The following is a 13,048-nucleotide window of genomic DNA, read 5'->3' as shown; positions in this document are numbered from 1 at the left end:
CCCATAAACTCCCATAATCACCCAAAAAAATAGGTTTTTACGTATTTTTTTGAAAATATGTAAGTAATACCAATAAATTATTTTTATAAATTGTATTGATCAATTCTACAATATTAAATAAAACGTTAACTAATAATATTTCAGGAAATTTTAAAAATCTATATATAATAAAATGAAAGTAATTAATTTTCAGTGTTTTCATGTTGCAGTTGATCAACATGTTGGCCTTTTGCTTCCCGTAGATACCTTTAAATTTCTTCATAACACCTCGTTCGCACACATGGCCGTATATATTTAAATTCTTGAGCCACTAACAGTCCGAAATACTCATTTCTTTTATCCTCTTCTCCATAAATTAAGCATTTAGAACAGTTTGTTTCTTCTTTCAGTAAATTTTCTTTTACTTTATCCTCGTTTTTTTCTTTGTTGCGACGACGCTGGGTAAATCATCTGGACACTGGGTCTCACTATCGCCAAATATATTTGGAGATCGGCTTCGGCTACGGCTTGGCAGACATTTTTTTCTTTCTACAATTTTAAATTAAATTTATTAGAATAAATGCTTCGAACACACGCGATCTAAGTACCTTTTGTGTTTATTATACCTTACCTACCTAGGTATAAAAAGAGTACTTACGTAGATTTTTATTAACTGTTTTATACGAAGATCTTGATCTCTCAAATTAGCATCCATTTTACTTCCAGTGATTATCAACTAAATTAATAATCCACAAAGTATTAAATAACGTTTTTATGAAATATTTAGCACAAAAACAATACCCTTTAAATATCGATCGTCAGTAACTGTGGCTGACTTACCTATATTCTAGCAAGCAGGACTGCCAGATGTGAAGGGGAAATCCCCAATAAATTGTTGCATGTGACTGATGATGTGAGCATGTTCGTTTCATAATAAAAATGTTGCCAGGTAACCAAAAAGTCGTATGTTTTTGTGCGAATTACGATCATAATCTTTACGATCGTACATTAAAAAATAGACAAATAATAGTATGAGTACGATTTAAATCGTATATCTGTCAACCCTGCTAGCAAGACAGCGACAAAATCACGTTGCATAACAATGTAGCCCAAGCTTATATCTTATGAAATATATGGAAGAGATACGGACTTAGAAAAAACAGAAATGTTGTTCTTTGTGGAAGTCATTGATGAAATTCTATGTATTTTAGCCCGCAAACTTTCTTCAAACAAAAACAGCGCCATCTAGTATCGAGTTCTGTAATTATCTCTTTGTTTATGGATTTGAAGTAAGACCGCCACGCATGCAATACATTATGACTGGGGATTCCCCTATTCGTCGACGCTGAATATGAGGCGACGACAATCACTGTCAAACGTGTTCACTATTACTCTGACTCTGGTAACGTGACTTCCTGGTAACGTGTTAGGTAGGAAAAGCAGTAAAAAAGTGCATATTAAGGGAGCAGATTTGAAATAATATTTATACTTAACAAGAAATAATTAAAGGTAAGTGGATTTTTGAATGATACAATTATATCATGATCACTTAACAATTTTAACTTAAAATTAGATGTATTATTACAAGCTTTTATTTAGCTTGCGTTATGTAAATAAAAGTATGTAGGTATGTTCGTATGTTGATGCAATTATCCTCAATCCTCAACCGACTGGGATAAAATTTTCCATACACGTTTATTTTGGATGATAGTGCATAGTTAGCTGAGAGTCGTCATTGGATAATAATGGTGGATAGCCTAAGATGTGTACTAGATATTTATTTTTAACATAATATGCGTAAGTACCTAATCGAATTAAAGAAGTTGCTGAGAAAAATACAGAACAATACGATAATAAACTAGCGTCTGCGTTTAATCCTCCGAGGAGATGTAATTTTACAAAGGTTTTTTGTATTTATTTTATTATTTTTTTAATAAATTTATTGTAAATAACAAGAAATAATCATTGTAAAAAAATAGGCACTCTATTGTTGAATTTTCGTCAGACCAACTAATCATCGTTCATTTTTTAGGTTCAATGGGGAGACCTAAAGATTTACGCATATGGGAGCACTACCGTACTTTACCAAACAAGTCTGTTTCTTGCAAGCTTTGTAATAAGGTCTACAAATTCAGTAATGCTGCCAAAATGCTTCAACATCTTATCACTTGTCCAAAATCTCCAGAAACATTAAAAGACTCTATGAAACTTATAAAAGATAGCTCGTCCAAAACCAAAATGTCTGGACTGTCAGAGATAGAGACAAATGATTCTTTTATAAGCCCCTCGTCGTCTGCTAACACTACAATAAATGCTGAGTTTCAAGACACCGATGATCATATAAAAACAGAATTAGCGAGAGCTATATTTGTAACAGGGACGCCATTATCGATGGTGCAACATCCTTTATGGATACAATTTTTCGAAAAATTGCAACCAAAATTTAAAATACCTTCACGTAAAGCTTTAGCGACAAAATACTTAGATAAAATATATAGAGAAATGCGTTTTGAGTTAAATGAGGAACTAAATGCTTGTAGTTACTTACACCTTCAGTGCGATGGCTGGTCTAATTTAAGAAATGAAGGAATAATAAACTTTCTTATATCAAAATCTCAACCTGCATACGTTAAAAGTTTGAATACAGAAAGTAATCCTCACACTAGTGAATACCTTAGCCAAGAAGTTGAAAAAGTAATGAAAGTGTATGGAGCAAATAAGTTTCTTGTACTTATTGGCGATAACGCTAGAAATATACAAAAGGCATTCGAATTAACAAAACTCAAATATCCACATGTTGTTCCTCTCGGTTGCTGTGCACATATCCTTAACTTGTTGTGCCAAGATATTGTAAAGATACAAGAAGTAACTGTGTTTATTATGCAAGCCATAAATATAATAAAAACTGTTAAAAGGAGTCAACGATTAAGTTCCTTGTTGATAAAATCAAGGCAGGGTGAAGATTCTACACAAACACTAAAATTGCCTTGTGCTACAAGATGGGGAAGTCATGTTACTTCGTTAAAAAGTTTGAAAGCAAATAAGATAGCTTTGCAAATATTAACAGTTAGAGAAGATGTGGTAATTTCAAGAGATATTAAAGATTTAATTCTAAGTGATGATTTCTGGACGAAGACAGGGGAATGTATAAGTATTTTGGAACCAGTCACTGAAAGCATATTTTACTTAGAGAGCGACCAGAATCGTTTGCATCGCACATACATTACATTTAGAGATGTACAAGCTAAGATACGTTTTGCATTAAATGAGATTTCGACATTGAGCGAAGAAAGCAAACAGCAGATTCTAACATCAGTATCTTCAAGATGCAATATGGCAATGAGGCCAATACATTTTGCAGCATATATTCTAGACCCCAGGACTCTAGGAGTCGAACTTACTCAAGAGGAAGAACTTAAGGGTATGGAGTTTATCTACAATTTAAGCCAACACTTAAGTTTGTCAAATGTAATGGCAGATTTGGCGTGTTATAAAGCTAAAGAAAACTTTTGGGCCAGAGGATTTGTATGGAGCTCATTAGATAGCATTGAGCCCCTAATATGGTGGAAAGGTATTTGTGGTTCCACTGAGTTAAGCAAAGTAGCGATTCGTATTCTATCAGCTCCCTGTACTTCGGCAGCCACTGAGCGTTCCTTTAGTATCCAAGGCTACATACATAATAACAAAAGAAATCGACTTACAACTGAAAGAACTGAAAAAATTTCATTCATTTGTTATAACTGGAATCTTAAACATAAAGCTGAATGCGAGGACATTCAGTTTAATGAAGAAAATACCTTAGAAGCTTTCATTGAGCAAGTAAATGAACATAACAGTTTAGACGAAATAGAGCCTATCGAACCTATACAATTCATCGCTTGTAATAACTCTGAATCTGACAGTGATTGACTGTAGTTTTACATTTTACTTTCATCTCTTTCTTAATAAACTCAAAATCAAATTAAAAGTTTTTTATTCTGTAGGCTGCATAATAATATTGTCTATGTCCAGTATAGTGGACGTCTTGCGGCTGAGATGACGATGATGAAGTACAAAATCATAAACACCCAAAAATTTGGGTGTTTATGGGGTTTAAACCCAATAAACCCAAAACACCCGGTTTTTACCCACCAGACTTTAAACCCACCCAGGTGGATTGCCCATCTCTACACGCAACTAGAGCACTAAGAATACAAATATTACGAATTCACGATGTCGAGCGCCCCGACTACTGTGTAATCTATGTGAAAGGAGGAACATTCGAGAAAGAGGGCTGACACAGGGAACTTTGCAAGAAACAACTAGTAATAATAATCTTACTAGTCATACTAATATAATAAAATTGTAATTTGTTTAAGTCAGCACATAGACGAATAGACCATAAGACCAATAGAAACCCAAACAATATTTTTTTTAAATTTTCTCTATCTGTGTATTTGTTCCGGCGTCACGCAAAAGCTACTTTACCAAATTGGATGCGGTTTTCACAGATGTGTTTCTGAATGAACTTATTAAAAAACTGGTGTATGTTTTATCTTGATACGCTATCTGGAAATGGCATATTTCATTAGTTTTCTTATTTTACAAATACACGCGTACGAAGTGACAAAAAGCTTGTAAGTATTTATATTACTTACAAGTATACAATAAGCCTCATAAAAAAACGGCAATTTCAAATCGTGACCAAACACAAATGAACACATATCGTCCTTGAGTTCGAGTCGAGTGTTTTTTCTAATAATATTGTGTATTATGTTCCGCTAAGTGCGGACAATCGCAACTATTAACATATTTTTCGTCTAACATTATTTATTATTATTATATATATAGTGTAGATAATATGAGAATTAATTGTATGTTATTTATATATTTCTATTTTATATTAATGATCTTTTTGTTTTTCTATTTATTTACTTATCACATAGCACTGTCAATTATATTTTCTGTTATTCCTGTCTACGGTCGACTGGTAGATAACGCCATATAGTACTGAATTCGCCATTTACACTAAGTGTATTTAAGTTAAATAAATATCGTCATTAATTTGTGTAGTTGAAAATATTTGAATTTAGAACATGGATTTAATATGCATCAACACAAGAATAAACCCTATCATTGCAAAGAGACTTATCGAAATCTCATATAGTATTTACAAAGTAAATAATATATATAACTACTCTATTACTACTCGTTCCAATCTAAAGATTGTCTGAAAGAGATCGCTTTTAGCGAAAGGCCGCCCGTTCTTTTTACAGAGTGAACATTTATTATAATTGTTTGTATCTATAATAAATATACTACTGTTTTGAGTAAACAATATATACGTAGAGTATCTATCAATAACTAGATATTGTGTCTAGTATGTACTTTAGATATACAATAAATTTATAAGTATTTAAAACGTACTCCTCAACATAACGAGTATAAGAATAGTTAATTATAATATAATAGGCTAACAGACCGCATTGTAAATCACAGCGCAAATCACTCATTGCATCCTTAATTAACCTTTATGTTTCAAACAATATAATTATCCTTGAGTGAGTACGAGTCATAATTCTACTAGTCACGTAACGTAGCTACCAAGTTTCGATCTATTTCTTCTCATAACAATACCAATATATTGTCATTGAAACATAACAGGCAAGGCCAATGGAAGTTTTTCTAGATACATAAAAAGATATCAACTCTATTCCCTGTTCATTGTAGCGGCTAATACATAACAAATCACATTTTATTACTTAATAGAAATACTTTTCATGTTGTATTGGCTCATATTATCTATTAGTGAAGGAAACCATTCGTTGTGAATTGTAAGTTAGTAGTTTTTTGGTTGTATGACAATCATGATACGTGCTTATCCGTTTGGTACAAAGTTACCGGTTAACTAAGAGGAGATAATGAAAAAAATTACAAAAAAGAAACATGTATCGAGCTACAATAAAAACCTTTGAGCCTCTTAATTGACATGTTCATGTCTACGTTGGTTACCCACTTTCCATCAGGTGTGCTCTCGGCTTATTCCCTATTCTCGTTTAAAAAAAAAACTTAATTGACAACTGGACGTGCCATTTTAGTACAAGGTCTAGACATTTTTTTGTCCTTTTTCGATCTATGTTTCTTTGGCAATGTTCAGTTTCCTTGGTAAAGGATGCTAATGATCTCTATGTATTGTTTTTTTTAAGTAATTCCTTTATTAACAAATACAGGGTTGCACTGTTACATATTTTTTGCCCTGGCTTACAAATTAAGGTAACATGTGTCTTGTAAGCCAGTTCATTCTAACATACAAGAACTAGTACTATGTATTTGTACAGGCATCTTAGGTGTATAATTTTATATATATTATGACCGGCTAAAATAAAATGTACGCGGAGAATGGTCTTTCCTCAAACTTAAACGCCTATGCTGACGAGGTAATTTCTCCATAGAAATATAAATTCTTTTTAAATATTGATTTGTATTGATATTTACAAATCAATATTTTTATTGATATGTAAATATTACATTAAAATAGAATAAATTAATAAATAAATATAATCATTATCATTGTTACAACCCATACATCATATACTGTTAAATAAAGACCACAAAATACGATCATGTACCATTTGCATCCAGCAATACTTTTGAAATGGTCGCTCCATCTCTCGGGTGGTCACTCCTCACTACACTTCCCTATACATAATAATATTGAATCGTAACTTGTAGGATTGGCGTGGGTAGCGAGCGCGAGCGGTGCCTCGGGCGGCATCTGTGAGAAGTACAAGACTTACACGGAGACAATCGGCGGCATGTACCAGAGTACGAAGCGGTCGCTCAACACCGGCATCATCACATTCGTCAACTACAACAGCCGAGTGCCGCCCAAAGTCAGCCAGCTCACGTTAGCGCACGAAATCGGACATAACTTCGGCTCGCCGGTGAGTATTCGTACATGGAACGAAATCTGTTTACCAATGTATTTATGTAATTATCTTTTGTTTATCAGTGGTACCAACTCTGTGAGATCAAGGTAGTCAAATCTGAACTGCGCAATCTCTCTACTTTGCCCTAAAACAGTATATGATCTATTTGAATTATTATTAGGTCAATCAGTTATAAGTATTATAGTAAGTAAATTAATAATTTGATTGTATGGTTTGTATGAAAACTTCAAAAATTATTTTTTTCTAATTTGTGCACATAGGATTATAGGATATGATCTATAATTCATCCATCCATTTAAACATGATTGTAGAGCAAATTTTTATCCTGTTTAGAGTTTTGGATCGTTGAAATACTGTTTATTTTGACTTTAGAAAATTATTATATTACAAAAAAAGTATGATGTAAAAAATATACACAAATATGAAATTCTAATTTAAACGCAATCAAAATCTGCTGACCTCTCCGAGTCGATCTGTGTGAACGGACACTAAGTAACCCTCGCGTATGATGACAGCACGACTACCCGTCGGAGTGCCGGCCGGGCGGGCAGCAGGGCAACTTCATAATGTTCGCGTCGGCGACGTCCGGCGACCGGCCGAACAACAGCAAGTTCTCCACGTGCTCGGTGGGCAACATCAGCGCGGTGCTGGACGCGGTGCGCGACGGCCGCAAGCGGAACTGCCTCACCGCCAGCGCGGGCGCCTTCTGCGGCAACAAGATCGTCGAGGACGGCGAAGAGTGCGACTGCGGTAAGATATTTAAAAAAATATTTATTATAATCTTTACCAGAGGGAGACTTTGTACAAAAGTCGTTTTCTTGGGTACCTCTGTCCCATTCGTGTTTCAACCATTAAAGCGCCAGAGGTAAAGGATCATATTAAAATTAATCTTGACATTTTTGAGTGAACACTGAGACTATGCCGGCTTTTTTCAATAGGGATATGTCAATGTGAATCAGTACGTCCAAGTGTAGTTTCATATGAAAGGGCTTCATTTGCACATTGTAAAACTGCTGTTTTTACTTACTAGTTTTCTACTTATCTAGAAAATTTATTTTTATTTCCGTGTAGTCCCGGCATAGAAGGCGACTAAGGGCACTTAATGGTCGAGGGATAGGCAGCAGCGTTCCTTTTAGAACATCACCAAAGCCTAACTGCAGTTGCCAATCCAACTATCAAGCGTGGGAACTACATGCAAATTTTTTTGCCCCTTTTGAGGAGGCCTATGTTCAGCATTGCATTATAGACGGCTGATATAATTATGATCTATCTATCTATCCTATTTAAGAGCTGCGCTCTTGTCGGTGGAACTCTTACCACTCACTACGATTTTCAGCGAGACTCTTCATGTTGATACGCAGTGCATTATCTGCCTGATGTAACTAATATAATAATGATAATGATAGAAAATGTAGTAATGTAGCTATCAGTAAACAATAGTTAGTGCTTACCTTTATCATTAGTAAAATTTTAATCGTCAATCTTCTGTGTAACTTATTGTCTCAATATTGTTTCACAGGTTACGACGAGAACGAATGTAGAGACCATTGTTGCTATCCGCGACAAGTGAGCTCCTACGATAAAGAAAGAAACAGTACAGCCAAAGGTTGTACGAGAAAAGCGAATACACAATGCAGGTAATGAATGTCTATCTCTCTATACCATATTTTCTCTAATAAATAGCAGTTTTTGTACTTTTGTTTAAATTAAATGTTTATCGCGACTCAAAGCCGAGTTATATTAATTGCAAAGATGAGATTTAGTTCAGTTTTCTACCTAATATGACGGGATCCTAATGTCCTCTATTGACTTTCAGTTAGGACCTTTAGTAATGGAGATGTGAAATTGGCTTGGAATCTTCGCGTCCAATCCAATTATCTAACTGTACTAAAACTGTCCGGCTTCCCCTCCTACTGCAACTGGAAGAGAAGGGTCAAGGTCAAATGAACTTTGCGGTGTTTATGGTGCTGTTCGTGTTTATAGGTGACAGTTCCTGTTTTCCATCAAATGGATCGTAATTACTATAATATTTAATAAATTTATTAGTCAACGCATTTATAAAATCTGGACTCCAATACAGCTAAACATAGTAATAACTAAATATTTTGTATAACCACAGTATAAATAATAGTATTAAAAAATACAGCATAGATACTTCCTGCCACCCGCTGCGTTCTGATCTTACCCCCTCCCGAACGTGTCAGCACCCAAACTCTATTTTACTGCACTAATTGTAACTATACACCCACACATTGTCGCCTAATAGACGTTAATTGTTTCTGTAGTTGTGACAATTATGGATCGCGGCGTTTTTGTATTTAGTGTCCATGGTGGGATATAACCTTAGATTATATAAATAGATATGTCTCCATATAAATGCTTCGACAAAAGCAACTTTTTCATACAATTTTGCGGGATTAATAGTTATAATTGTTCTTTTATAACTTCTGTATTTATTTTGTTTTATAATATTTTGCATGTTTTTAATGCGCAACACTCTATTTTATTTATTAAATAATTAAATATAGATACGTCAAGATACATTATGTGCGTAAGTATTATAGAACATTGATAAAAAAACGAGTTAGCTAATTTGACAGAAAGTTGACTTGTTTTTGAGACCTGATACTCTATCTAAAGATATATAATCTAAGGATATAACATGTAACTCAACACCTATATTTGTGCAAATAAATGACCGATTGTCTGTTGTGGTGGTGGTGCGATGCAGCCCGTCGCAGGGCCCGTGCTGCCACGCGCGCACATGCCAGTTCGTGCTGGCGTTCCGCAACCAGACGTGCCGCGAGGCCACCGAGTGCAGCCACGCGTCCGTCTGCTCGGGCCGCTCCGCCGAGTGCCCCGAGCCGCGGGTCATGTCCAACCACACCAAGTGCAACAATGGTAACGTATTTGTTTATTTACTAGCCTTTACCAGTGACTTCGTCATAATACGCTAATTGACCTGCTTTCACCCTCACATATCATTTCTCACTGGTGCTCTACCAGCGTATATAGATAGCGCAGATGGGGTTACCATACCATTTTTATTTACTATAAAAAAAAAATGCCATTTTCACTTACTATAAAAAAAAACCGCAGTTTCATCACGTGACCGAACCGTGATATGTCATAATGATTGGTTAAGCCGATAAGGCCCTGTAAAATAATAAACTCATTTTCACATTTATAATATTAGTAAGCATTTACAAACATTATATACTGAGTACCAATATTGATTAAATACGAAAGAGGGGTGAGTGAATTTATCCTATAATTTTAAAATATCTTTGATGACTTTATTCACAAATATTATAGTAACCACTTCGTTATTATACTGTATAAGGATGGGTACATGTACACGTACATAATGCTTTGGCGTATATAGCAGCTATAAAACGGTAACTATACACTGCCTACCTATCCTATCGGTATACGCTGGCGGAGCAGGCACCAGTGAGTGATGATAGGTGACAATGAAAGCAGGTCAGTTAGCCCATCGTGACGAATTCCACTAGAATTAGCAACGATGGTTTCCAAGGGGAACCACATGGAGGTCGACCTGATAGGGTGTATCGCTAGCATTGGGTTCATTAGACCCCATTACTAACAATCTTTTTTCCCTTCCTAAATACATTTGCTAAAAAACAAAACGCAGGGCAGTTATGCTTACAAGATTTTTGACGTTTGTGTGCACAGGCACGCAGCTGTGCAACGCGGGTGAGTGCACGGGCTCGATCTGCCTGGCGTGGAACATGAAGGAGTGCTTCCTGTCGTCGGCGCCGCAGAGGCTGGGTGACGGCGTGACGGCCGTGGTGGACCGGCGCGCGCTTTGCCAGCTGGCGTGCCAGACCGGGCCCGAGCCCGACTCCTGCCAGAGCACGGCCGACTTCGCGCGCCGCGTCGGCCTGCCGCCCGGCGGCATCTCGCTGCGGCCCGGCTCGCCCTGCGACAACTTCCAGGTACCACAGCTACCACAGCTACCACCACCACATGGTGTAAGACACGGGTGTTACACGGGTGACTTAAATTACGCAGTTTTTTTTTATACAACTTAGAATAGCAAACAAGCTGACGGCCCACCTGATGGAAAGTGGTAACCGTCGCCTATAGACATGAGCAGTACCGTGGACATAACAGAGTATACTGTTTCGCCCATGATACCCCCCATGCGTTGCCATTCCTGAGGACTCGGGTGTTATTCCTCTGTACCCAGTAAATTCACGCTATATCCCACCCTTTAAACCGAAACACAGCTATGCAAACACAACTGCTTTACGGTTGAAACACGAATGGGACGGAGGTACCCAAGCAATCGACTTTTGTACAAAGTCTCCCTCTGGTAAACTTTCTAACTAATAATTAGAAATTATGTTGTCAAGACAATATCAAGCAATTTCGCAGCAGATATCAATTGTTGCTAGAGGGAACACAGAATGGTCTCAGTCTAGACCATTTTCTTTCGCTTGTCATATAAACTTGACCTTTATAAAACAGTATTTTCCTAGCATTGACACCAGAGACACTTACTGTGAGTCAATATGTAATGATGTACATTCTACTTGCATCTGCATATTTTTGTTGAATAAATTATTATTATTATCAAATTATATTAAATCTGTTTTTCTTCATTGAGTGTAGAATTATCTTGAATACACCATTTTAATTCACGTGTACTAGGCGTAGATATAACATAGAGCGTTAAATGAATGCTTGTTGCAGGGCTACTGCGATGTATTCCTCAAGTGTCGCGCAGTAGACGCTGAGGGTCCACTGGCGCGACTAAAGAATCTGTTGCTGAACCGCGCCACGCTGCAGTCGGTGCAGGCGTGGGTCACAGAGCAGTGGTGGGCCGTGCTGCTCGGCGGCGTCGCGCTCGTCGTCTGCATGGGCGCCTTCGTCAAGTGCTGCGCTGTACACACACCATCCTCCAACCCAAAGCGACCACCCGCCAGGTGTGTATACGGCTTTACATTAGTTTTTTATTTTCGAATATATTTTACCCAATAAAAAAATATTTGGAAAGGTTATATAACTTTTTTTTTATCCAGTGTAATGATCAATATATTAGTACAAAAGAAAAAACAAAAGCTTGGCAAAAGAGTGGTAATAGTTAACTAATATCTGCTCTAAGAGCGAGATCCCAATAATAACATGTTAATGGAGTTTTTAGGGGATGAAAATGATCAGTTACCTGCTAGTGTTATTGCTGTACATTAACGGGATACCAAGTGAGGGTTAAGACAGCTGCATATAAAGATACAATGAGGTCAGTTAGCTCATTGTGATGCATTGAACAAAACTATAAAGTCCTAATTTATTAGACTAACTTGTCTAATCATAATCACTCACAATGGCCCATTTACTAGGTGGTGTGGAAATGCTTAAATAAATTAACTTTCTCCAATGCTAACCGGTTATTACGTAATGGCAATGGTGTGACGTGCGCAGGCGGCTGTCGGAGACGCTCCGGCGGCCCATGAACACGCTGCGGCGCATGCGCCACCCCGGACACGCGGCCGCGCGCGCGCCGCGCCCCGGACACCGCCGCCACCGGCCCTCCAAGGGCGACTACTCCGCGCCCGTCGCCTACCAGGCCCGCGACATCGGTCAGTAAGCCCCATCTGGTCTCGCTTCAATCCACTCTCAACCTTAACTACCCATCTCTGAATATAATTAACAATGAGAACTCAGAAACAGCTTTGCTTTTCATAAACAACAGTCTCAATGTAATTTGAATATTTTTACGGAGTTTGTATGTACTAAAGAATTTAATTTATAATATATATATATATATATTTACTCTTCTCCATCCAAAGGTCGCCTGGAAAAGATTGCTTTTAACGATAACACCATCCATTGTTTTCTTACAATGATCATTTTTTATAATTGTTTGTATCTATATCAAGTTTCCTATTGTAGTCTTTTATTACAATAATAATATTTTGGAGGAAACAACAAAGTGTATCTATCTATCGATTTAAATTGCATCGGTGGGCTAGTTTAAACAAAAATTTAAATACAACGCAAAAAAAGCTACTTCGTTTGTTTTGCAGAAAATAAACTACGAGAAATTATTACAAATTACAAGTCTAAGAAAACACATGCTGAATTAAAACATATTTTGGATTTATATTTAGTAG

At 36.6% G+C, this 13,048-nt stretch overlaps 2 protein-coding genes across 2 annotated transcripts in view; both read left to right on the top strand.

The window, feature by feature from the left end:
• Positions 1–13,048, top strand: part of LOC113515680 (disintegrin and metalloproteinase domain-containing protein 10) — an 83,571-nt gene that overhangs the window by 68,277 nt on the left and 2,246 nt on the right. Inside the window, exons 9-15 of the mRNA XM_026899945.3 lie at positions 6,691–6,902; positions 7,424–7,658; positions 8,428–8,545; positions 9,640–9,809; positions 10,605–10,867; positions 11,628–11,860; positions 12,357–12,514. Coding sequence (XP_026755746.1) covers positions 6,691–6,902; positions 7,424–7,658; positions 8,428–8,545; positions 9,640–9,809; positions 10,605–10,867; positions 11,628–11,860; positions 12,357–12,514 — 1,389 coding nt within the window. The remainder of the gene's footprint in view (positions 1–6,690; positions 6,903–7,423; positions 7,659–8,427; positions 8,546–9,639; positions 9,810–10,604; positions 10,868–11,627; positions 11,861–12,356; positions 12,515–13,048) is intronic.
• Positions 668–4,146, top strand: LOC128200320 (uncharacterized). The gene is made up of 2 exons (XM_052893398.1): positions 668–1,488; positions 2,012–4,146. Exon 2 carries the CDS (start codon positions 2,017–2,019, stop codon positions 3,886–3,888), a length of 1,872 nt encoding a protein of 623 aa, XP_052749358.1. The 5' UTR covers positions 668–1,488; positions 2,012–2,016; the 3' UTR covers positions 3,889–4,146.

Source organism: Galleria mellonella, unplaced genomic scaffold (assembly GCF_026898425.1).
Source record: "Galleria mellonella isolate WM207_F2 unplaced genomic scaffold, CSIRO_AGI_GalMel_v1 utg173, whole genome shotgun sequence".
NCBI classification, from domain to species: Eukaryota; Metazoa; Arthropoda; class Insecta; order Lepidoptera; family Pyralidae; genus Galleria; species Galleria mellonella.
This window is presented reverse-complemented; position numbering and strand designations above follow the sequence as displayed.